This window comes from Balaenoptera borealis (assembly GCF_965194805.1).
Source record: "Balaenoptera borealis genome assembly, chromosome: 9".
Classification (NCBI taxonomy): domain Eukaryota; kingdom Metazoa; phylum Chordata; class Mammalia; order Artiodactyla; family Balaenopteridae; genus Balaenoptera; species Balaenoptera borealis.
The window spans coordinates 59045734-59073682 of record NC_138873.1 but is presented as its reverse complement, the minus strand read 5'-3'; the positions used below and the strand labels follow the sequence as shown (position 1 = coordinate 59073682).

The 27949-nt window shown below is 36.0% G+C and overlaps 1 protein-coding gene across 2 annotated transcripts; it reads right to left on the bottom strand.

The window, feature by feature from the left end:
* Window positions 1–476: 476 nt before the first annotated feature.
* CCNC (cyclin C) lies at window positions 477–27949 on the bottom strand. Of its 2 annotated transcripts, XM_082405368.1 has the most exons (13): window positions 26599–27949; window positions 20225–20331; window positions 19289–19373; window positions 19018–19087; window positions 16281–16332; window positions 9587–9642; window positions 8661–8696; window positions 7894–7985; window positions 7052–7119; window positions 4171–4250; window positions 3218–3336; window positions 2262–2356; window positions 477–1720 (listed from the first exon to the last, which is right to left on the bottom strand). In XM_082405368.1, the coding sequence occupies exons 1-12, from the start codon at window positions 26628–26630 to the stop codon at window positions 2305–2307; spliced, it is 849 nt and encodes a 282-aa protein (XP_082261494.1). In that variant the 5' UTR covers window positions 26631–27949; the 3' UTR covers window positions 477–1720; window positions 2262–2304. The 2 variants fall into 2 exon arrangements, with proteins under 2 accessions (XP_082261494.1, XP_082261493.1); XM_082405367.1 differs by lacking the exon at window positions 2262–2356 and having other exon boundaries at window positions 26599–27933.

Sequence of the window (27949 nt, the reverse complement as noted above, 5' to 3'; positions counted from 1 at the left end):
TTCATTACAATATTTTATCTACTCTTGTATATGTTGTGTTAAATTTCCTACTTAAATAAGAGGTTGAAAATAAAACTACAAGGCATATGTATTTTCAAAATAAAATTTTTTTAGAAATATAGGTAAGCTTAGAGGAAAAATTAGGGTTGAGTCAATGATTATAATATATAATCACTCTGCCCTTCCAACCCAAGCCCAATCTTAATTCCTTCAGACCTGAGGAGAGCTTTTTTTTCTTATTTCATAAGCCTAGGAGACCTACTTCTGTCATTGGTACTGACTTTATAATCTCTCTTTCCAGCTTATGTGATACTATCCACAAGGAAGCAGAACTCTAAAAGTCTGGTTACAAACCATTTGAAATTAATTACCCACTTGATAAACTATGAAGGCTTTAATACTTATCCAAAGGAAGAAAGACTCAGAAGACAACATAAGGCAGATTCAAAAAGATAAATTCAAGACATTAGTCAATATAGCTGGAGAATTTACTTTTATTCTTGCAGTTTTATACTAGGAAGTCAACATTTAATAATCCATTGTTCACAATTGATTTATAAAAAATTTTAATCCTTAAATTGTACATCAATATCCTATGATTCCAAATCTTATTTATCACTCTCCTTCAAGTCTGAAGAAAATGATCACGTAATTTATTAACTTCCACAGACAGCACAGTCCCACTGACATAACATTTAGTCTGAAGTCCTACACTCATATGAGAATTAAGAATAGCCAGTATCAAACTGGCCTGCAACCTGATTGTGTTCCTGGCTCAGGATACCTGTAGTAAATTTGTAAGTCCACACTAAGACACAAAAATAAACTAGGGTGTGTATGTCATATAAAAAACTTTTCACAGTAGAGTAAAAATAACATTAAAATGTTACCAAATTTCACTATTACGGTGTTTTATCCAATTAGCTTTCAAAATGCCTGATTAACTGAATTAAATGCAAATAACTTTGTATAGGATTTTTTTTTTATGTTTGCCCAGCATTTCAAAATGGTTATGGAATATAACTTTTAAAATGTCAAAATATGCTATACATATTGCACTTTTCTGCTAGGCTGGGCTAGTATCCTCCATGGCAAGATACCAAAACTACTGAATAAAATACGCTTTAAAATCAATAGGTACTTGATTAATTTCCCTGAAATTATCATCATCATTACCAAAACCTTCCAGGATTTTGTAAGATTTGATTCCTTAAATACAGTTTTAAAGTTTAACTTAAGGAGGGAAAAAAAACCCCTCATATATTTGACTTTTTATTTCCTTTTTTGGTCGCTCAATGACCAAAGAGAATTTTAAACAAATTATGCTTCATCTTTCCTGGCTTAATAAAAAAGCAACAATTTCTATTATCCAAATTAAGAAAAATTATACTAATCAAAAGCTATTAACTTTCAAATGTCTATGTATGTCTGTCTGTAGGTCCCCTAAGAACCTTTCCAAACTTTCATAAACAATAGATTTTAATCAATCATGTACTAGAATCAAATTCGGTAAGGAAAAACTTATTTTGCAAAAATAAAATCACTTCCCAACATGCTTGACAGAAACAAGCTATTCATTTTCATTTGTGTTCCATTGAAGACATTATTGAAATCTGTCCAATGGTTTATTTCCAACTGGTCCACTACAGAATTCTTCGGAATGTTTTAAGATTGGCTGTAGCTAGAGTTCTGACTTCCATTTGGACCCTGCTCTCCTTCACTGTTCAAGTGGGGAAGAAAGAGATTTTACACCAATTAAAAGACTTGTTTTCAACACCCTGATAAACCTACTAATTTTTAAAGTTATTCCGCGCTACAACTCTACAAAACAAAGACGTTCCCAATTATAAGATACAGATGTGGAAAAATTAAAATCCAGAAGACTAACATTTGGTTTTATGTTTTTATTCTTATGTAACTTAGTGCCCTCACACATAACAAGCATTCTGGAAGTTAGTGTCCATTACACTCAAAAATTTAAATTAAGGTATGGGATTTTGTTGTCATTACAGGTATCACTCAACATAGAGATTAGAGCTTCTTCTAGACAAATTTCCTATAAAATTAAATTGTACATAGAAAATCTTATTCCTACTAATTAGGAAAATCAAGAAGCGTTCTTCCAAAAAAAATTATTGTCCAAAGGCATAATAAAACCATACGTAAGTACAGCAAACCTTTATAATTAAAAGTCAGAAAGAAATATGGTAATTTCCTGGAAAACGCTGAATATTTAAAATAAAAACTAAAACTGAAAATACCAGTAACTGTGGCAATAGGATTATTGCCTTATCTTGTCCATCATCATCTTGCAGCTTCAGGCCCTGCCACTAGTGAAGAATCACTCAGGGAATTTCTGCAAAAAATGCATCCAAAGGCAGCTGTTTGAATGACTGCCTTAAACAGCTCCTTGTATAAGTCAAGTATTAATTTTTTCCAAATGGTAACATTAACATATCAGATCTACAAATCTATCTTAATGTTATATAACTTATTTATTTTTCTTAATAAATGATTAAGATGGGTAGCATTTCTTTGTTTCCCTTCTGACCTTTTTTCCCTACCCCAAACGATCTGATGTACAGTGAGAGCTGAGAACCACTGAACTTAAATGAACAGATCCTATTAAAAAAAACAAAACAAACAAAAACACACACAAAAAAACCCACCACAACAAAAAAACCTTTTTAGGACAAGTGACTCATACTTAGCAAAATTATGTTACTGTTTGCAATGGATCTTTGAGTCACTCAAAAGCCAAAATTATTTATTTACCTTTACAATATCAGATCAATCATCTACGTTTTTGAAAAATGCTACTGAAATTTATAAATAGGATAACAGCCAGTAGTGGGGGGAAGAAGTCAAACTGACATGGAACTACTACAGAATTCTTTATCCCTGAATTTTAGATGAACTTGCCTCTCTCTGTTCTGTTTAAATTTATGTACAGTATATAATCATATGTTGAGGGATACCTGTAATAGACCTGCCATTGCATTAGGAAAAGTTACTTAACAGATGATCAGATTAATGTATTTTTTTAAATGAGACGTTCTCAATCTATCAAGTCACAAATTAAGAAAAAAGAAAAAATATGTCATGAAGTTTTGGAAGAAAGTTTACAAAAACGAAACAACATAATCTATGAAAAATTATGATAATGCATATGAAATATATAATTAAACAAAATCAGTAACTAAAGTCTACAAAGTACCTGTTTGGAGGAGGTTTTGGTTTCGGCATCTTACTAAGAATAGTTGCCATCTCTTTTCTCTCATCAAAATTCTTCCACTGCTCATACAGTTTTAAAATAACCCTGATTATTTCCAAAATCTAGAAGAAAATATTTGAGAAGTTCTCAATGGCCAATTATCAAGCAACATTTAGTATACAAAGAACACACATCATATCCTAGACATCCCTTAGAAAACTGTGAAAAGATAGTCTCTGTCCTTCAGATTAGGTTAGACAATCCTGATAAATGTGAAAGCATGTGTATGCTCAGTCTATCCTCATCCATCTCTGCAGCTGGTTTCCTTCTACCTACTGATATCTTAAACCAAAACAAAGTAGTGAGGTACTAGGAATAGAGGTCTAAATCATGAAAGAGTATGCCACTATAGAGTACACTCCTCTAACACCGATTGTTTCAAACAGTTTAATGGGAGGTAGTGCACAAAAGACTGTTTTGATTCTCTACTAACTACTCTGCACATGAGTTAAGGTGCTCAAAAACCGGCAGCTATACAAATCTGTCAAATCCAGTTTCCAAATTAGCCCTTCTTCTTCATCTGAGTAGACCTAACCTTGGATTGATTCTAGAACATTTCAGCAGAAAAGGTAGAAGGGCAAAAATCACTTTGTCAGGAGATAGTCCGTGTTACAGAAGTTTACAGTAGTCACTAGGTAGCTTTTAAAATAACCCTGGCAATTAGAGGCTACTTTGCAACCAATCAAACATAAATTTACCATTCTGTTTAATCCTAAACTGAAGAGAAATATAACCTAAATGGTCAACATCAGTTCTTCTTGCCAACACATTTCTTACCATTTCTTTACCGAAAATATTCTTAGCCTGGCTAAGAATTTTAGGCTCATGGTAAGTAAATATGACATTAACTTTAAAATGTTCAAGTTATATTCAGTTAAGGGAATTTTAAAGATTACCTTCTCCATATCCACAGAAAGCTCAGCAAACCACTGTCTGGCATCTTTCTGTTGTACAACACAGGCTACATGCAGGCAAGCTGGAGAGAAAATGAGAGACAAAGGTCCATGTTTAACTGCAAACATGGAATGTATGGACTCAGAATAAGATACTCACTTAAATTTTTATGTGTATTTTCTTATATTCTTTTAAAAAATTATATAGATTCATATAATAGTTATCACTGACCATCCCATCAACTTAATCTTACAAGGAGGAAAAGTTACTGGGCTATATATATATTAAGGTCCTTGACATCTGCTCCTCACTGTGAGCTAGCCATGATGCAGTTGCCTTGAGAGGGCACATCAGAGAGGAAGAAGTCCACTGAGGAAATCAGAGCAGGGAAAGGATCCCTGCCTAGCAGTACACAGTAGCGGTCAAAATGCACCCAAAAGTCAGAGTGACAAAACAAACAAACCAAAAAACCAGCCAATCAATATACTGATAAATTTCAACACTACTGTGTTTTGGTATTTCAGTTAAAAGCAGTGTTGCCTCTGCTTTTTAAAGTTATTAGCGCATGATCAAGTTAGGTGAAAACTGGGCACCCTAGTACAGAGTTCAGTGTTGTAATCAAACAGAGCTGAGAAAAAAAAAAATGTAATGCACCACATACAATGTAATTATATACATTACTTACAATATAAACTAACAAAGATAGTGGAAGAGCCCAAAGACAACAGTCTACATCATAACTTTGCCTAATATAATTCCTCTCAAGCAGCCTGCCTACCCTGATCCCACACAAGCTTGTTAAATGTTATATTCCCTGGTCTGGTTACCTATATGACTTTGCTAAGAATGACATTCTAGGCAAACAGCAACTCAAACGTGCACGGACATTCTGGTTGCCCCAAGTTAAAGAAAGCTATTTATAAAGTAGGGCTTAGGTTCAGGAAGGATTGAAAGGCTAAAGGACAAATTATAAAAACAGGTAATAAAAATACAGTGGAAAATGCCATGACAGGGCATACACAGAGTAAATTAGGGAAAGAGACATCCTAAACCCAGACTGAGGTGATGCAGAGAGCGCGGAGTCGGGGACGGTGTCACTGAAGAGATGAGATCTGAGCCAAGTCTTTGAGAAAGGTGAGAGTGGGAGCAGAGAATGATATATCCATAAATGGTAAAAAGAAGCTGTGGATTTTATCCAGAAATTGGGAGGAGCACTGCAAGATTTTAATTGAAGCACCAATTCTGCATTTTAAAAAGCTCCTTCTAGCTCAGAGTTTCTCAACTTTAGCACTACTGACATTATGAACTGGACAATTCTCTGCGACTGCCCTGGGCACTGCAGGATGCTCAGCAGCACCCCTGGCTTCTACTCACTGGATGCCAGTGGCATCCCACCCCAGCTGTTACAACCAAAACCATCTCCCGACATTGCCAAAAATCCTGTGGGGAACGAAATTATCCCTGGTTGAGAACTGCTAGCCTTGCTCAAGTGTGCAGGATAGACTGGCTCTCTGAGAACAGGGATGCTGGAGGCCAACTAGCCAGGAAGGAGACTGCTGTGATAACCTGGATAAAAATGAGAAAGTGGCTGTGAGATTACTAAAGAGTGCGGCACAACAGGTGTTGGTTACCAACTAGATGTAGGTATCGAGGAAGATGCAAGAGCCTAACTACTGGGTTTCCAACTAAGGTAACTAGTGCTATTCACCAACATAGCAAAGACAGGAAAAAGAGTATGTTTGGGGGCAAACTGATGAGTTCAGTCCTAATCATGAGTCTGAAGGCCAGTGAGATGCCAAAGGAAGCTATCCAAAAGGCAGAGATTGATATAAAGACCAGTTCAGGAGCAAGATCTTGGTTAAATAAAGAAATTTAAATGTTTCAACACACAGAGATAGCAGAAGCCATGGGCCTCAGTGAGACTACCCGGGAAGAACAAAAACAGCAGGGATGACAAAGATGTGGCACATGGCCTTCCTACCCATGCAGATCCCAGTACTCCTTCCCACTGAACCCAGATGCCACTTGAGAATCCTTCCAGGGAGCCTCCCGTACTACAAAAGTATAACCTATTTACCACCCCTCATGTAAGAAGGTGGAGAAACATTAACATTTAAGGGGTAACTGAATAAAGAGAAACCAACAAAAATTAGTCTGGACTGGTAAAAGAATGGGGGGAAAATCAAGAAGACAGAGTCATAGAAATGAATACAAGACAGAAAGGGAAGAGAAACTAACAAGTGCCTAACATATGGCAGGCATTATTTGAAAGATAACTCGTTTAATTCTTGTAACAACTCTATACTGAGTTTTTAGTACCCTCCCCCAATTTTACAATTAAGGAAACAAACTCAGAAAGGTTAGATAATTTTCCCACAATTGTAAAGGAAGAAAAGTTTAAACCTAGGACCATCTGTTCTAACTCATGACAGTACTGCCTTCCACAGATAATAGAATGGTGGCTAACTTTCCCTCTAGCAAGGCATTAAGGACCACAAAAGGCTCCTTTACTTCACTGCTGAGGACCTAATTGGGCTCAGGAAATAAAAGAAGACCTAGTTATTTTATATAAGTTACAACTAGTATTAGAAGGCTTAATTCCAAACTTCTCCCGCTAAACAAACAAAAATGTTCTATTCAGACACTGGTTAAAATTATTTTAAACGATTTCAAAAAAAAACTTACCAAAAAAGGGGGGTGGGGGGACAATAATCCTGATTTGTGATAGTTGCAGTTCATATTATTGAAAGTTCACATGCAAGGAATAGTCTATTACTTCAAGGAACATAAAAACATAAAGTACAATAGGGTGAAATTTCTTTTAGGATGACCTAAATAGGTATACAACAATTTAGCTACTAAAGGTACACCACATTTACATACCTAAAGCTATCATGAAAGGAGGATACAGTAGGCAAAGATCCGTTCTGTAGGTATCATTCACTATCCTCCTATAGGAATGTAAATCATATTATTACTGAAAGCAGAACTACCTCATATGATTGTACATTACCCTCCAGAGAGGGCCAGATTTCCCATATCTGTATATATTTATATCTCTTTTATATTACCGTAACACAGATATAAAGGTGAACACCAAAGGAAAAAGATGGATACATGAATGTGACAATGAATAAGCATATTTTAATGAATAAAATTACAGCTAAATATATTTAAAATTTTAAAACCTCACAATAAATTTTAATATAAGATAAACATTTTTCTAATTTTCCAAAAATTAGAAAATCAGATAGGAAACCAGAAATTATATAACGAATTAATATATATGTTGAATACCACCAAAAATATTCTGATTATTTTAAAGATAACATTTAATTTATTTTACGGAAATATAGTTGAAATCAATGTTGTGTTAATTTCTGCTGTACAGCACGGTGATTCAGTTATACATATATATACATTCTTTTTCATATTCTTTTCCATTATAGTTTAAAGATAACAATCTTAATTTTCACGTAAACAGTCTGTTTTTAATAAGAATCAAATTTTATTAGAAATATTCATCAAATAGATAATTTAAAGATCTATCATTTTAGCATTTATAGCAGTATAGTTATTAGAATTCAACAAGCAGATATTTCACTCAACATAAAATATCTTGGGGCACTAGTTTAATTACTTTAAAAATACTAAACTTCATATTTAATTGTCAACCTTCCTAGCTAATAACATGTTACACTATGAATAACTTCTGTTCTAATTACCATGCAAGGGGAAGCAACATGTCTTCTTGGCCCATGTCCTGCACATACTGGAGCAAAGGTCTATAAGGATGATACACTATCAAGCAACAATCCTAGAAACAGTTTAAAAAATGTGTATGTATAAAAACAGATTTATTATAACACAAAAACCTTACCATTACCCAACTGATTTTTAATTGTGTATTTCAAAATGTATTTTTCTAACTCATGCTTGCTTCCCTCTTATTCTCTTAAGCAAGCAGTATGGCAGCCCTAAACTCTACTGTAATAGTGAAGGCAGTGCTCTCTCTGAAATATACCTTGGTAAATCGGTTGGCAGTCAGTCAGCATCCATTCCCTTAGAGACTCAAAGTGTCACATCTGCAACACACTGAAACCTCTTATTAGCCTATAAATCCGTAATTCCCAACTGGAGGAGCAGAATTCTGCCAAAGACATAATCTATCTTTAAATAACACCACACACATACACAAATTGTGCAAATAATTTACAGTGGTTTAATGTCCTGACTGGTTTGCTTGTAATCCTCTTATTATAGTTACTATAGAACAGAAAAAATTTCCCATCCTAAGTAGTATATACAAACTATTTTACAGGCTTCCAAGAGCATATAGGTGATGATGCCACTAGGTACTATGACTTACCATCACATATCACTTGGATGGTTTTAAAATGCACCTCCCTACAATTATTTCTTTAAATTTATGACTTCACTAAATTTGAAAGTAAGTTTTACTCTATTAATCACAAGGAAGAAATATACTTACCATTAATTCTAAAAGATAGAATTCACATTCTAATATCTGTTAAAAAAAAAGATTATAAATGTCAACATGAAACCAAATTAGATGAGTCTACTTAGTCTAACCTAAGAATGTAATTAGACATTTATCAAAAATTTTTACTAAAATTTTTTTAAATCAAGAAAACACAATAGCTTATATCAGAATGAACACATGCTGTAAACAATTACTTGTTATACAATGCATGCAACTGTGATTATGAAACATTTTAATCCTTGTAAGGAAAAGCCAGCCTCATATAAGTATTCTTATTACTTTTTTTTACTTAAAATAATCCTGTATAAACTTCAGATTTTCCAATATACTTCCCACTCAACAAATGCAAAAATGTAATTATCTCCACTTAACTGTTCTTCTTGTTCTATTACAAATTAATAATAGAATACTGAAAATGAAACAAAAATACAATTTAAATAGAATGAAAAAATCCCTTGCAAGGTGGAAAAAGAAAAACATGCCTATTAAAATGGCAATAGAAATGCATCTTCTAAAATAATGTAAAATTTCAAGTATGGCTTTCATTCTGTTCCATTACAGTAATTCTCAACCCCAGCTGCACATTAGTAGCCACCTGGGAGCTTTAGAAAATACCAGTGTCCAGGTTTCAAGCCTGAAAATTCTGATTTAGTTGATCCAGAGAGGCCCTGACATCAGTATTATTAAAAAAGCTCCCAACGTGATTTAATGGGCACCCAGGGTTGATAACCACTGCTACAAAGTATTTTTTTAAACGGTAGAAGCACTTCAGCTTTAATTTAGAAATAAAATCCGTATTCTCGTAGAATCTGAAACTGCCATTTCTAGGAGACTATTCAGTTTATTTTAATATAAAATGTAGCTAGTTTACATACAGCTTTAACAAGTAGTTTTATTTTTTACAATATACTTACATGGTTCATCCTATAAGGAAATTCCTTTGGAAAGGCATATGAAAATCTAGTTTTCACTGCAGAAAACAAACAAACAAACAAAACTTAAACTGAGAAAATGGGGAGTGAATGAACACAAAACTTCTTTAATACAATGTAAAATATTAGAGGTAGAGCTAAATCATTTTTAATTTTTAGTAGGAGCTCTTGAATATGCTTAGGGACGCAGATTTTTTTGTTTTCAGGCAAGGGGAAAGACTGAGTGGCAGAAAGCCCTAGGCCCCCATCTATATTACAGTTAGAGAGTTTCAATGATATATTTAATATATTAAGAAAGAGTTCTGCTGCTTAAAAACTAAAGGAAATGGAAAAAAAATCACTGGCTTTTATCATTTCTAAAATCTTTCCAGCTCTAGAATGGTATTGCTCTATTTAGTAATTTAGCTTAAAAGGAATATGGGTTATATATGTGTTCACAAGTATATATATATATGTTTATATTTGTAAATATATACAGTTGACCCTTGAACAACACAGGTTTGAACTGTGCATGTCCACGCATACACAGATTTTTCCAATAAATAGGTACTACATGAACCAAGGTTGTATATGTAGATTTTCCAACTTTGCAGAGGGTCAGAGGGTCAGCACTTCGAACCCCTGTGTTGTTCAAGGGTCAACTATATATATAAACATTGGAAGGATAATACAACCAAAAAATGTTAACAGTAGTTATCTCTGAGATTTAAGGATTTTTACTAATCTGAACTTTCTAAACTTTTTATAATAGGTATTTCTTTATCAAAAGACGTATTTTAATAAAATCATGAATATATGTGCAAAGGTCTCTAGGACCTTCTTCATACCACACACAAATATATACACACACACTCTTAGTCACTAAGAAAGTACTAACGAAAAAACTGTTAATCCTCTATCTCCTCAAAAATGGTAGGAATTGACTATTCTAACAGCTAATTTAGATAGGTAACATTTGCCAAGATTTGAAACCTAAGGCATTTAAACTTGACATTAGGAAATGTCTACTTAACCTTTCCTTTCCTCTCTTTTTAGTTAATTTAAAAATGTACCCATCAAGGTTACTGAGTTTTACAAATCCCCCCCTTTTTATAATTTTTTTATTTTTTGGCCATGCCGCGGGGCGTCAGGATCTTAGTTCCCCAACCAGGGATCGAACCTGCACCCCTGCAGTGGAAGCGCAGAGTCTTAACCACTGGACCACCAGGGAAGTCCCCACAAATCCATTTAATGTAAGCAAGATATGAAGTGTACAAGCAAAACAGGTACTTACATAACGTTAACCAATCAACAAGGTAAAATTATCTCTGTATATAAAGCAAATCTACATCCTTAACCCCTGGACCTTGACACCTAACTTACTGAATTAGATTTTACCTGATGCTGTCAACTTCTCTCCTATTCCATGATAAAATTGCTCTGCGTTTTGATTTTCTACTTCCTAATTCTTTTCTTCTGACCTGGAGGAAAATGCATCTCTCCTCTCTATTGCTACCCCTACCACTTGTGCACTTGCTTTCATCTACTCAACTGACAGTCAACTTTTTTCCTTTGCACCTTTAACTATTCCTCCTCCAATAAATCTGTCCTATCACTTACCAATATGCTCAAATTTCCCTTTAAAGCAAAACAAATGAAACCTCTACCAAATTATATTCCTCTACTTTTTAAAAGTAGACTCTTGAGTAGGCTGCCATGTAAGAACTCACTGAGAAGGAGGCTGTCTGGAGGCCAGGAAGCTAATCATGGCCAACCAAGGAACGGATCAAGGCAGGCACTTTGATCTTGGACTTCCCAGCCTCCAGAACTGTGAGAAATAAATGTCTTGTTTAAGCCACCCAGACTTTGGTGTTTTGCTATAGCAGCTGAAGCAGACCAAGACGCCCCCTCACCCAGAATCCTCTGTTATTAACATGTTACATTGGTATGGTACATTTACTATAATTAATGAACTAAGATAGATACATTATTACTAACTAAAATCCATAGTTTATTCCGATCTCCTTAGTTTTCAACCTAATGTCCTTTTTCTGTTTTAGGCTCTCTTCCAGGACGCCACATTACTTGTCATGTCTCCTTAGATTCTGTATGCTGTGACAGTTTTCCAGACATAATTTATTTTTGATGACTGACAGTTTTTAGGAGAACCAGTCAAGTATTCCGTAGGTTGATTCCCTATTGGAATTTGATGTTTAATGATTAGACCAGGGTTTGGGGTTTTCAGAAGGAAGACCACAGAGGTGAAGTGCCATTTCATTATATTACAGCAAAAGTACATACTGTTAATGTCATTTATCATTGTTGATACTGACTTCGATCACCTGGCTGAGACAGTGTTTGTCAGGTTTCTCCACTGTAAAATTATACTCCCACCTTCTTTCATAATGTACACATTAGAAGAAAAGTCACTATGCATAGCCAACACCTAGGGAGTAGGAATTTATGCTTCCTCTACTTGAGGGGGGAGTTAGCTATATAAATTATTTGAAATTCTTCTGTATGGGAGATTTGTCCCCCCCCCCATTTATTTATTTATGCTATCATTTATTTATATCAGTATGGACAGATGAATATTTATTTCATACTTGGGTTATACTTTGGGTTATAATGCAGTATTATTTTTATTTTGTTGCTCAAATTCTTCCAGCTTTGGCCATTGAAAGCTCTTTCAGTTGGCTCCTATATGTCTTTGACATACCGCCATTAATGAGGGGTTTGGTTTTGGGTTTTGTTTTTGTTTTTTTTGAGTACTTACTTACTTATTGGCACTATAAGATGCTCTAGGTCCACCTTGTATATTTCCTGCCTGATCACAAACCCAAAGGTCTGGTTTTTTTATTTGGTATACATCTTCTTTGCAGCGAAAGACACTATGCAGCTCTCTTTCTTAAAAGGTATCAAGTCTCAAATTTCTATTACTGGCTTCACATTTCTAAGAGGATGTTCTACTGATACATTTACACTCAGAATGTTGAAGAGTAAATCTAATTCTTTTCAGAACCCACTCATTCTCCTCTTCCAGTACCACCTTCACCTCCCAATGCCCAGGCATGAAACCTCAAAAATCATTTTTGACTCTTCTTAAATCTTTTCTTTTCAAAAGTCCTGCTGACTCTATCATTCAAACCTAGCTTGCTTGTTCTCCTTGCTGGCTACCAAAACATTATTTTAAGCCTTCATTAGTGTTTACCTTATTATTTCAATAACTTAAAAGTTTTTTCCTACCTTAAAATTGTTAGCTTTACTTCTTACATCACCCAGCGGTGACAGTACTCACTACAGTTTGCTGTATATATAAAACTATTTCAGAAAGGGGTTTTTTCGGTGAGTTTTTTTGTTTGTTTTTTGGGGGGTTTTTTGGCCATGGCACGTGGCTTGCGGGATCTTAGTTCCCCGACCAGGGGTTGAACCCAGGGCCACGGCAATGAAAGCACCAAGTCCTAACCACTGGACCACCAGGGAACTCCCGGTAGTTTTTAAATTGTGGTAAAATATACATTACATATAATTTACCATCTTTAACCATTATTTTTTTCTTTTAACATCTTTATTGGAGTAATTGCTTTACAATGGTGTGTTAGTTTCTGCTGTTAACCGTTTTTAAGTATACAGTTCAGTGGTATTAATTACATTCACACTGTTATGTAACTATCACCACCGTCCATCTCCAGAACTCTTTTCCTCTTGCAAAACAGAAACCTTATATTCATTAGGCAACAACTCCCCATTTCCCCCTCCCTCCAGCCCCTGACAGCCACCATTCTACTTTCTATGCCTAGTAATTTGATTACTCTAAGTACCTCATATAAGTAGAATCACACAGTATTTACCTTTTTGTGACTGGCTTATTTCACTTATCATAATATCCTCAAGGTTCATCCATGCTGTATCACATGAAAAACTTCAAACTTTGTCTGTCTACTTCGACTCACAGTCTCCTCCAATTCATCTTACATAATTCTGCCAGAATCATCTTCCTAATACACAACTCTGGCATCACCCTCATGTTGAAAAATAAAGCTTTCATAGGTACCGCCACTGACAACAGAACAAGCTGCAGATTCCTCACAGAAGGCCATCTATTATCTGGCCTTAGCCAGGTAGGGGGGCTATTTCCCACTATTTCCTTACTCACCATTCACTGAATGTAACTCAGTAGCTTTTCCTTATATTGATCAAACTGTTCAATGCTCCTAGACTATCTTTCCCCTGCATTTCCCCAGGTTCAAATTCTTCCTTCACCAAATTCTATTTAAGCCTTTTTGGATTCATCTAACAAATCAACTTTTCCCACTCAAAACATTGATTACGGGCTTCCCTGGTGGCGCAGTGGTTGAGAGTCTGTCTGCCAATGCAGGGGACACGGGTTCGAGCCCTGGTCTGGGAAGATCCCACATGCCGCGGAGCAACTGGGTCCGTGAGCCACAACTACTGAGCCTGCGCGTCTGGAGCCTGTGCTCCACAACAAGAGAGGCCACGATAGTGAGAGGTCCGCGCACCGCGATGAAGAGTGGCCCCCGCTTGCCACAACTAGAGAAAGCCCTCGCACAGAAACGAAGACCCAACACAGCCAAAAATAAATAAATAAATAAATAAATAAAACTTGAAAAAAAAGCCACAAGCAAAAATTAAAAAAAAAAAAAAAAAAAAACATTGATTACATTCTCTGTTACTCTCTTATGCCACTTATTTTCTTCTGTATTAATATTTGTATATTGATGTCTTATTTTCTTGTCCTTAAATTCTTTGTATTTATTTTTATATCCACCACTGCATCCAGTACGGTGTTTTCCAGTGATAATGATGCTGTTGTTGATGACAATGATAGTAACCGCTACAGTTTACTGAGTATTATGAATTGAATTATGCGCCCCCCCCCCGCCCGCCAAATTTACATGTTGAAGCCCTAACCCCCAATGTGGCTGTATTTTGAGACAGGGCCTTTAAAGAGGCAATTAAGGTTAAATGAGGTCATAAGCATGGGGCCTTAATTCTACAGGACTGGTACCCTTACAAAGGGAAGAAACACTAGGGATGCACACACACAGAGAAAGGGCCATAAGAGGACACAGCAGTGAGGCAGCCATCTGCAAGTCACGGAGAGAGGCCTCAGGAGAAACTTAACTTGTTGACGCCCTGATCTTGGACTTCCAGCTTCCAAAACCATGAGAAAATAAATTGTTGTTGTTTAAACCACGCAGGCTCTGGCATTTTGTTATGGCTGCCCTAGCAAACTAACACACTGAGCAAAGCACGGTTCTAAGAGCTTTATTGATATTAACTTATTTGATTCTCACAACAACCGTATGACATAGATGTTATTAATATCCTCATATAACAGAGAGATTATATTTTGCTTAATTTGTCATGTTGAAAGCACTGGGGCTGAAATTTGAAACATAAGCTGTCTGGGCCATATAATACACTATAAAATTTATGAAATAAGTAAAATAGTCTACTATAAAGTTCCCTATTCATTGGTAAAATGAATATGAGTGTGCCTTTTAGCCTTTGCATGAGAAATAAAAAACAAACCTTGGTAATAGGTATTTTACATTTTCAAAAATATACACCTTCTAAAAAATCTGGAAAACAGAGACTAAGTTAAGAAAAAAATAAGGCACCTATAATCTACTCAGAGATGAGCACTGCTAACATTCTGGTAGATTTCCTTGCAGTCATTTTTCAATTTTTTTAATAATTTTGATTTTCCAGAGGGCAATTCAATACTTCACCAATGGGATATATTTGACATATTAAATTCTATGGCAAAACTGATTATTAGTCTTCTATCCTCAAAATAAGATATGACATGAAAAAGATTGAATTAGATTATTACACTCCTTTCAGAAAGGGAAATGACCCCAAAAATATGAAATTCTGGCTCAGAAACAATACAAAATGCCTCTGCCTCTTCTGTGTAAGATCACAGAAGTAAAAAAATAATAATTTTAGTTATCTTTTGTTAGGTGATATCTTTTTGCTTAACCTATGAAGATGGAACACAGCATAATATTATTACCTTGTGTACAATACTTTACGATTGCTACTTTACAATGTTATTTCCTTTAATGCCATGATTCACAGGCACGTAAACCCCATGTTTTTAGGCAAAGAACTAAGGCCAAAAGGTAAAGCAACTTGTTCAAGGTTATACAGCTGCTGCTTAGAGACAGAACTGGTGCTTAGAATCAGCTCTACAGACTAAAGAGTCAGCATATTTTTCTGTGCCATATTTTTCCATAAAGAGGGAAAAAACACAATCCCCATCAAAGACATAATTACAATTGCTAAAGAAATAGTTTATTTCACCCACAAGAATGACACAATAGATAGTTATGAAGTAATAAAGTATAATAAAATTGAAAAATAAAAATTCTTTCTTAACCTTATTATAAAATTAAGAGCCACAGAGTTGATGTTTTTGGCTCAATAGTTACTACTCATTTTTAGCATTAAAAGTAATGTCTTAGAGATAATACTTTAAGTGGTTTTAAAATTTTTTGTATTTTAAAATTTTTAGCCAAATACATTAGGCATAAAGGTGATCTCACCTCAGGAGATTTAACAGACCCAACTAATCTCTCATAGGTCTCATAAACTGAAAAACATCTATGTCCTATGGAGCTTTCTTTAGAATTACAATCTTAAAGCAGGATATATTTTTTGCACTTACATACAGAAGTAGCAGCAGAAATCAATCTTGTATTTGAGACTACTCCAAATTCCTAGAAAAAGAAAAGTAAAAGAGATTAGGTACATAGTAACCCAATGAACCTAAGTATATCTGAGGTCTATTCAAAACAGAGCATTTCCTATGTTCCTCCCATGTTTGCAGTCTGTTTATCTACCTACTTGAAGAATGATGTACTTAAATCTCTAAATTTATGACCTTTCCTTAAAATTACTACACTTTAACACAAATGCTTAAGTAATTTTATAATTTAATATTATTGGAAGGTACCAAATTAGAAACCAGACCCTAAAGTGACAGTGCCAGTTTTTTGCACTCAAATTAGTTTCCAAGAGTTTTTAGATTCTACACTTAATTGCCAGACTAAGTATTAAGTATGCTTCCTTTCAGCTGAACCTGGACTAACAAACAGGTACTTCAGGGAATTTAGTAATAAAACAGTTGACTCTCTGAAGAAAATAAACTTTAATATCACCAAAAGAACTCAAAAGACTGTACAAACAATTATTTTTCTTTTCGGAACAGGAAGACAAGAATGATTAGCATAAGACTTCAGATGTCAGTTCCCATTTCCTCTTTGAACTTAATATACTGCCACTGTAAAAATAACAAAAATTTATGAGGTGATCCACCTTACATATAGTCTCGTTTAATTTGATTAACCTTATAAAGTTATTAAAGGCTTTTTTTTTTTTTTGGCCGTGTGGTGTGGTGTGGCCTGTAGGATCTTAGTTCCCTTACCAGGGATCGAACCCAGGTCCTTGGCAGTGAGAGTGTGGAGTCCCAACCACTGAACCACTAGGGATTTCCCCAAAGCCTTCATTTTTAAAGCTGAAAAATCAAGAATTGGTTCCTTAGCCAACAGAAGAAACTAAACTGAATACAGTCTGTTCAAAAACCTTCAACCTACATCCTTATCTAACTGCGTGTGTTTGGGGGGGGTGGATATGTATGCCTGTGTATGTATTTATATTTACATTTAAACCTCGCACCATAATAACTGATACTGAAAATTAAATGCCTGAGACATCTTCTTAAATGCCATTTCAATACAATTCTCACACAACTGGACAAAACACAGAAAGATTTGGTCATAGTTAAAGAGTTTTAAAAATGCTATAACCAAATATGAAAGGATACATCTTTTTCCAGGAATAATTCTTTACCCCAAATTCTTAAAGGAAAAACTTTCACCTAATAAATCATAAAATAGGTTTCTATTCAGTAAATCATGTAACAAAAGATATTTAACACACAAGACAAATTAAAACTCCAAGTTAATCTGCACGAGTAGAAGTTTATAAAGATTTTGTCTTGGTTTCTCATACTGGTTGTCCTTCAGATACATAAAATTACATGGTAATATTTGGAAAAGCCACCCCATAATATGGGCCTTTTATAAACACCTTCTTTTCCATTAAAGAACTTAAAAACAACAGAGCTGGTTCTGCCTCCTTAAATTACCACTTACAGGTAAATTACATTTAATATTCAGGAATACAATTACTAATCTAAAGACATCATCTAAAAATAGAAGCATAATACAAAGGATTCATATTACTGAAGATTACACGGATTATTATCAAGACCAGTTAATAATATCTGCTATTATTTTCTGGATTTAGCTGAGCTCTCTCAAAAATACTGAAAAGGTAAATAAGGTGGGCAGAGATTTGGTCTCAGCTGCAAGTTCCCATCTCTCTCCTCCCTCCCTCACCTAATTTCTCAACCCTCACGACCCAAACCATTCCTCATTAGAACACGTACTGCTACAGCCGCCCCATCCTTGCTCTCCCTCTTGCTTCCCCTACGGCTTGCTAGGCAGCCAATCATCAGGAGGCAGGGAGGGAAGACAGCAGAACACAGGAAGCATAAGGAGGAGAAGGAAGAGCATTCTCAGGTTATAGCAGACAAACTGTGGCATTCATGGAATACTCCTTAGTGCCAAACAATAAATGCCTCAGAGGCAGAAGAGCAAAGCAGTTAAGAGCATGGGATTAGGAACTAGACTCCCAGGGTTAAAATACTGGCTGTCACTTATCAGCTATATGAACTTAATTTCTTTGTGTCTAAGTTTCCTCACTTATAAAATGAGATTACAACTATGTAGCCCATAGTTTGTTATAAGGATTAAGTCATAATTTGTAAGAGGAGTCAGAATAGCACATGGTACATAGTGAAGTGCTACATAAGTTTTTGTTAATTGAATATATAGAGATATGTATATATTTCTTTGATTTTGTATAAATTTCAATTTTTTATATAAATCACCATCTGTTACTATTTTTACACAGTTAATGTGAAAACTGGGGCAGATTAACCAATACACGTTGACTATACTTTGATAAAGAACAGAAAACTAGGACTTCCCTGGTGGCGCAGTGGTTAAGAATCAGCCTGCCAATGCTGGGGACATGGGTTCGAGCCCTGGTCCAGGAAGATCCCATATGCTGTGGAGCAACTAAGCCCATGCGCCACAATGAGTGAGCCTGCACTCTGGAGCCCACAAGCCACCACAACTACTGAAGCCCGCACGCCTAGAGCCCATGCTCCACAACAAGAGAAGCCACTGCAGTGAGAAGCCCACGCACCACAATGAAGAGTAGCCCCTGCTCGCTGCATCTAGAGAAAGCCCGCGCGCAGCAACGAAGACCCAACAGAGCCAAATATAAATTAATTAATTAATTTAAAAAAAAAAAAACAGAAAATTATTTCATACCTCTACTTTGGATGCCAAAAACACACATGTAGGAGCCATTAATACAGGATCTATACTCTTCAGAGAATACCTAAAATATGATTAAACAAAGTTAAATGTCATTCATATAGAAAAACATATATGAAAATAGAATTCATATAGAAAACATTTATATGGAAAAAAATCAGGACAACTCTATGGCAAACACACGATTCACTTATATAAGGTTCATCAACATTAGATAAGAGTTTCAAATAAGCATTAACATATTCCCAAAATAACACAGCCCTACCTGGCATAGAATCTCTTGAAATAGACCGTAGCAGTGGCAATAACTTGTTGTCTTAATTTAAGATGTTCACCTAATGCTTGGATAACTAAAAGAAAAATAATAAAGTTAAATGTATTTCTGATATCATTATATTAACATTTAACAATAACTTCCATGCAGTTAAATCATGACTATATTCATTTTTAACAAAGAGAAAAACCTACACATGCTATAAAGCTCTACTTGGATCACAGTGGTCTAGTACTAGGATTGCAAATTTGTTAAAAAATATATAGGTACGCATAAACAATAACAAAAAAACAGAAACTGCCTCATAGTAAAATCTATTCTTGAATCAAGGAGGTTGAATGATAGGTATTTCCCCTCTATCTTCTAAGTATTTTCAACACTCTTCATATTATTACTATTATTAGACCCCTATCAGCGTTACAACTACTGCTTAATAAAGTTTATAAAAAACCCAAAATGAATCCTCAAAACAACAGAGAGGTAGGTTTGCATAAAAGTGAACTGAGAGTGAGAAAGATCCTGTGACAAAGTTACCACGTGGCAGAGCAAGGATCTTTTAACTCTAAAACTCTTCTGTCCAAAGCAAACTTGTAAGATAGGAGTGACCAATACAGGATGTCAATCCAAAAAATCATTTATCCTCAAAGTACTTTGCTATAGCCAATCTTAAATTGGGTTTAATAATGCATTACAAAGCTTAGGGAGATTAATACTTTTAGACCGTCTTGAGTGTCTCTGACATGTAAGATTCACAAAAGACTTTAAATCACTTTAAAATATATATATATAAGTTGTAAAAAGAATACACATGTACATAAAAATGTAAGGTAGGGACTAAAACAGTTCATCACAAATTACTACAGAAAAACATTTTAATTAAGAGGTAACCAACTTTACCAATTCAACCAATTAAAAGAAAAACTTTACCATTTGTAAAAAATATCTGTAATTTCCAATACTCTTCTTCTGAGAGAAACTTTAAGTCCTTCTGGCGTTCCTTCAACAGATCTTGTTTATCCAAAATCCACTGCAAACTAGAAAAAGCAAAGATTCAGACATCCTACAGAAAATCAACTAACAAAGTTACAGGAAACATTCTAAGATTGAAGAGGTTGTTAATATTCTGAGAAGTACAAAATACAAGTAACCTTGAAAGACAATATTTTTCACATTTCTTGAAACTTTGACACTGAGAATTACCTCACTAATAAATGTAAATATGCCCTGAAAAAAATCTGCTCTAATCTTTTCTCTCTTCCTTCTCAGTCTATCTCTCCCCACCCCCACCTCTGTCACTATTATAGTGTATTTCATTGATTTTAAGACTGAAATCAAGATGCATCTTCAGTGATGCCTAGCATTTTTTTTTTTTTTTTTTTAATGAAATGAGGTTAAGGATTTTTTTTTTTTTTTAAGACAATCAGATGTTATTTATTTATTTATTTTTGGCTGTGTTGGGTCTTCGTCTCTGTGCGAGGGCTTTCTCTAGTTGTGGCAAGTGGGGACCACTCTTCATCGCGGTGCGCGGGCCTCTCACTATCGCGGCCTCTCCCGCTGCGGAGCACAGGCTCCAGACGCTCAGGCTCAGTAGTTGTGGCTCACGGGCCCAGTTGCTCCGCGGCATGTGGGATCCTCCCAGACCAAGGCTCGAACCCGTGTCCCCTGCATTGGCAGGCAGATTCTCAACCACTGCGCCACGAGGAAAGCCCAGTGATGCCTAGCATTTTAATGGGCAGTAATGTTTACACTTTCTTAGTGATAAATAATGGTGAAATTGACACTGACCAGATGATGCCTTAGATTTGAAGTATCTCTTCTCTCAGATGTTCATGAGTAACTAGAGTAATATTCCTACTTCACAAACTCCAATCATGTTAAAAGCTGCTTCAGAATTTATTTTACCAATAGCCACCTCCTCCTGCCTAGTCTAGTCTATTTTTAAATAGACACGTAATTGACGTGATCCCCAAAAATATTCTGCATCATGCTTTTTTCACTCAGTATGTATTGGAAGTTTTACATCAATGAATTTGTTATTCAGCATCCTTTTAAATTGCTGCACAGCATTATGGATGGATCATTATTTATTTAGTTAATCCCTGGTGATAGGCATGTAAGTTATCATCTTTTTCACTATCACAAGTAATGCTTTAATGACCATCTTTGTAATTCACCCTTGTATGTTTGATTAATATTTGGAATCATTTCCTAGAACTAATGGGTCAGTTTTGCTGGTAATTTCGATATGCATTGTCAGCTTGCCTTCCAAACCAATTTCCATTCACAGGGGTGACACATGAGGGTGTCTTAAAATACTTAACCCTACAGGTCACTGCCAATCTTTTAAATACTTTACAACTTAAAGGCAAATTAGTATCTCACTGTTTTTTTTTAAAATTTACTTCTAAGGTTAAACATTTCTCCACGCCTTTATTGGTCAAATATAGTTCTTTGGTACATCGTTAACTCTAACATGACCATTTTTCTAATGGGATGGTCATCTTTTTTATGATTAAGATAATCTTATGATCTAAAATTTGTGTATTATGGATAAAAAAATCATTTCTTTGTCAAATATGCTCTAGACAGTCTCCAAGTTTAGCATGATCTCTCAATATTTAATGATTTGCAATGCAGAAATCTGAATCACGTATTTATTCAAATCTGTATTTTACTTTGATTTTGTGTTTATCACACATGGGAAGGCCTTCCCTGACACAAAATGATTTAAAAAAAAAAAAATTCCCTCATATTTTCTAATACCCTTAAGGCTTTTTTCTTTCAATTTGTGATCAATCTGGAATTTGATACAGGGTAGAGTAGGGATCCAGCTAAATGTTTTGTTAAATGGTTATCCAAATGTCACCAAAGAATTTCAAGAAGTATAATTCTATCATTATATTTGGATCTTCTTTATAATTTCCTATTTTTAATTTGTTTTTCTTGTTCCTATGCCATCCTTTTTTTTTAATTTTTATTTGGCTGCACCGGGTCTCAGCTGCCACACACGGGATCTTTGTTGCTGCATGCAAGATCTTCGTTGCAGCATGCAGGATCCTTTTAGTCGTGGCATGCAGGATCTAGTTCCCTGACCAGGGATCGAACCCAGGCCCCCTCCGTTGGGACCGTGGAGTCTTAACCACTGGACCATGAGGGAAGTTGCTGCGATGCTATTTTAAAACATGTAAAATTGAGTAATTAAAAACTGGTATGGAAAAACCCCCTTGCTACTATTCTTCAGAAGATTTCTGGCAATTCTATTATAATTATTATTCTAAGACCTGAACTTTAGAATCATTATATCAAGTCCCCAAAAAGGAAATTCATCCAAAATTTACTTTGGGATTGCATTATATTTAAAGATCAATTAGGAGAAATGGTATCTTTACAATGCTGGAATTCAAACTCCATTTATTAAGATCTTTATGTTCTCCACAGAATATAAAAATTTTCTTCCTACAGGTCCTGCACATTTCTTAAGTTTATTCTTGAGTATTTCATATTTTCCATTGCTATTGTAAATTATTTTTTTCCATCAACAGTAAAAGAAAGTTTTCTATTTTTACATTTTGCAACTGGTCATCTTATCAAACCTTTACTATTTCTAATAATTTTTCAATTAACTGAATTTTCTAGTTAATTTTATCTCCATATATTGATAATTTTGTCATTTTTATATCTCATTAACCTATCAATTACATTGAGAGTAGCATATTCAGAACAATGTTAAAGAAGCATCCTTGGGGCTTCCCTGGTGGCGCAGTGGTTGAGAATCTGCCTGCCAATGCAGGGGACACGGGTTCGAGCCCTGGTCTGGGAAGATCCCACATGCCACGGAGCAACTGGGCCCGTGAGCCACAATTACTGAGCCTGCGCGTCTGGAGCCTGTGCTCCGCAACAAGAGAGGCCGCGATGGTGAGAGGCCCGCGCACCGCGATGAAGAGTGGTCCCCACTTGCTGCAACTAGAGAAAGCCCTCGCACACAAACGAAGACTCAACACAGTCATAAATAAATAAATAAATAAAAGAACGTGAATTTCTTTAAAAAAAAAAAAAGCATACTAATTTTCCTAATGTTTCACCATTAAATATCTCTTGTTAGTGCTCTGATATGTTTTTATGATGTTAAGTAATCATCCTATTACTGTTTTAGTAAGAGCTTTAGTCAAGAATGGATGTCGAATTTTATTAGGTGTCTTCTTAATTCCTTTACTGTTTACTAACAGATTTCCCAATATGGACTACATTTCTACAAAATCAATGTCATTTTTTATACTTTTAACGTAATCTGGGACTCCGTTTGATAGTAATTTATATTTACATCAATATTCAAAAGTGACTGTTTTTAGTGCTATCTTTGCTAGATTTTATCAGTGTTATCGTGACTTCATAAGGAACTGGAAAACTTTCTGTGTGAACTAGAACAACTTTAATAGCAGATTCTCTTGAAAGTGGGAAAAAATTTACCCATGAAATAATGTGGGCCTGGAGCAATTTTTAAAGAAGTAGCTCTCTGGTAACTTTGTTTTGGCTTTCAAATTTATTTTGAAAATGGAGATAACCCAAAGGTATTTCTGCGATTATTTACTTTTCTCATTCCTAATTTTGTATTTCTGTATCATCCCTTTTTTCCTTTATTCAGCTAGCATAGTTTAGTCTACCATTTTGGTTTTCCCTTCCAAAAAACCAGCTCTTATAATTTCTGACTATTTTTTCCCTTTCAATATTATTAATATCAGTGTTAACTTTATTAAGTCTGTTTTCCATAGGTTTATTTCAGTTTCCTTTTAATACTCTTAAGTAAAATATTTAATTTTTATTCTTTTTCAGTTATTCAAGATGTTTCCTTATAAATTTGGCTTTGGCCACCTCCCATAGACATGAATATACATTGATCTCATTATGTTATTTCCTAGATAATATGTAACTGTTTTCAATTTCCTCTTGGATACAATAAAGTATACAGAGTTGCTTTTGTAGTTTTACTTTTGTTACCTGTTCATTACTTCAGTCGACCAGCAAATGTTTAGTGTCCTTCTAGCTTTACTGCAACACGATCAAAGAATGTGTTGTGTTCTACTTTAACTTTCTGGAAAATACTAGGATTCTCTCTGTTCCAGAATTATCATCAATTTCTTCTCCACAGTCATTTTATGTTTTTAAAAAGATAAATTTCACAAATATTTTAAAGTTTTTCCTCACAGCACACAGTATGGAAGATAAACCAATTAACACCACATATCATCAAATTTAAGATTACACTGATTGGGTTTCCCTGGTGGCACAGTGGTTAAGAATCCGCCTGCCAATACAGGGGACACGGGTTCAAGCCCTGGTCTGGGAAGATCCCACTTGCCATGGAGCAGCTAAGCCTGTGCGCTCTAGAGCCCCAGAGCCACAACTACTGAAGCCTGCCCCCGCGCCTAGAGCCCGTGGTCCGCAACAAGAGAAGCCACCGCAATGAGAAGCCTGCTTGCCGCAACTAGAGAAAGCCCTCGCGCAGCAACAAAGACCCAATGCAGCCAAAAATAAATAAGTAAAATAAATTTATTTTAAAAAAAAGATTACACTGATTGTAAGACTCACCATTATTTCATATGTTACTAAGAAAAAAAATTGCCATGCTGATAGCAGAAATGTTAAAATGGGCAATTTAAAGCCATGAAAACAGCATATTTCATGTCAATTTTCCTCTTTCACCAAAATCACCACCTAAAACAATGGCTTTCATAATCTTTTTGTTTTGTCTTGTCTTTCATATTTGATTGTCTTGTCTTTCATATTTGTCACCTTTTGCAGATGAGGGACTCCGTGATTCTCAAGGGATCTGAGCAAGACAAAGAGGCTCTTTCCTCCAGGGCTATTTGAATTGGGAGGCTAGGACAGTTTTCAAAAAAAGCACATTTAATATTATAGTATTTTATATTTGAAAAGTGAAAAAACAATTGGTTTTATAAAATAGATCCTGGCCCCCTTTTGATAAGCCGACAGTAAATGAAAGCATAATGAGAATGCTTATCAAAAGGGGGCAGGATCTTTTCTTTTTTTAAGTTGAAAAAGGGCTGTAACTTCTGATAATCAACAGCTGGCTACCTGTCAATTCTCTCAACTTCTTTTAAAGTTTGCCAGAATACTTCTTCTTCACTACCGAAATTTTCCATATTTTAATTTTGCCCAAGCAAATATTTCAGTGAGTGAACACAGTGCAAAATAAAAATATGATCAGAAGTGAAGCTTCTATAGCACCACATCTCCACAGAATCATTTATAGCAAGAAGAAAACCTGCTTTTCTGAAAACAGGTTTCAAAGCCCATTGTTTCTTTTTTCTAGTGCAAAAGGCTAAAAAACCGAATGAACAATATAGGAATCCATCTTCTTCACACTCAAAATTTAGTTACTAATGGTCTCTTAGCATTAAAAATTATTTACACTAAGATATCATCTTTACCAGGTTCTGTTCGTCTTTCAAGTATACAGTGTACAGCCTACCCAAAGTTCAACTAGTCCCATCACCCACCTTCCTACCTGCTTAAACAGATGTATTTAGAGAGAAATGTTTTCAATATTACTCTAGCTCTTCCATGGTACTGACAGAAACAAAAATTCATGAAAAAACGTTGAAGATATTGGCAAAGTCCCTGGAAAATACACTTTTAAAACAAAGTATGAGACACAGACTAACGAAATGGACAAATGTTGAGAGCACTTGTCCTATACCTTACAAACATAAAACTCCATCTAGGTTTAAGGTAGTGGCAGAAAGCGGTTCATGAGCAGAAACAAGCCTGACTCCCTCCTCTCCTCGGAGTAATATTAAATCCGCACAAGACAGAAGATGAATGACAAAAGATTACGATGCCGACCAACTTTAGAAATACCAGGCAAAAGCGAACCACAACTGTCCTGAAAAGCCAGCCTCACAGTTCTGTACTGTGTCACATTTCCCATACCTGTGCCCATCCCATCCCAACCCTCACCGGCTCCGCTCCTCCTCCTCCCCCGACCCCCCGGCCTAGCTAAACCAAGAATCAGAAGTTCAACTCCCGAGCCTTCCTTCTCCGGAGACTGAACCCCCTTCCCTCCCCGCAACAGATTTTCCCCCCAACGAAACCCGGCCAGGGGGCGGGGTGAGGGGAGTCGTCCGAGAAAAGCTCATCCCGCTTCCGGCCGCCGCCGCTTCCCGGGAGACTCCGCGGCGCTCGGGACATGGGCCGGGATCCAGGCCAAGGGGAGTCGCAGGCCCCATCCACACAGCACCCCCAAGAGCCAGCCCCGGACAAGAAGACGGAAGATCACTTACTAGTGGGAGCTCTGCCAAAAGTTCCCTGCCATGGAACACAGCTTGCCCTGATAAAAAAGCACCAGCCGGCGGAGCGGCCCGCGGAGCGACCATAGACCCAGCCCTCCCGGTAACCGCGCTCCTCGATCTGATCTGCACGGCTCCGCTCCGCGGCGGCGACGGTGAGAGGAAGAGGAGGGCACCCTATTCTCCTTGACGCCGGCCGGCAACACTCTACTGTGTAAATCAGTTCCTATGCATAAAAGTTCCGGCCCGCCCCGCGGTAGCGGAGGAAGCCGACGGGGAGGAGACAGCCCTTGGGAGCCCTGAGAAAGGAGACGGGAACTGGCTCCCACGAAGGCTCGTGGCTGTCGGGAGGCTCTCGCGAGAGTTTCTCGTGGATTTCGGCCGGGACTCCGCGCGGCTCGGTCTTCTGCTGGAGCTCCAATTCGTCGAGAAGGGGTGGAATGGGGAAGGCCGACGCCCTGTTCGGGCTTTCGTTATTGCGTGGTTGCAGGCTTCCAAAGCAGCACCATGGCTTTGTATTAAAGTATACGATTTCCCGACTTCAGTTCTTCCTCCTGTGTTTGGAAAGAGAGAGAAAGGTTATTTTGACCTCGAAAACCTACCAAAACCTACCGGCACCAAGCCGAATACGTTCTTAATGGAGTTCTTTTGGAATGAAGCGCAAACTTTTAGAGCAGCAATGTTTTCTTTTAATGTTAGAGACTAACAGTTTTGCAAAACAGCCTAAAACATTTTTCCTTTATTACATATATATGTGTGTGTATTCACATATGTGTACCAAATGGAGAAACATAGAGCCAAAAATGCAGTAATTTAATTTTACGCGATGAAATCTGTATTTAACATTTCTATTATCGTAACATTGCATTTATTGTAAAGCTGCTAATCTAATAATTTGACACACCTGAAAGTTGTTCACAGACGATCAGTGTTGTGAGGTAGCTTAAGAGTATTTTCCACACGGGGGGGAAGACAATTAGGTTGTGAAATTGAGTATGATACGCATTTTACTAAATGAAATAAAATATCAGGTATGTCAGAAATAGCAAGGGTATTATTTTAAAATTTTGATTCAGTTATATATGTACATGTGTACTAGATCAAGATGTGAAATGCATTTTAGTAGTTTAACATAAAAGTATTTTATGTCACATGTCATTCCCATAAAGTCTGATGTGGATTAGACTGCTCTCATTGGTGGTTCTCCAGATCTTCAAGGATCTAGTATATTTCCATCTTTCAACTACAGTTAATCTTTGAGCAACAGGGCTTTGAATTTCAGGGGTCTGCTTATAGGTGGATTTTTAAAAAAATAAATACAAGCTACAGTACTACACGATCTGCG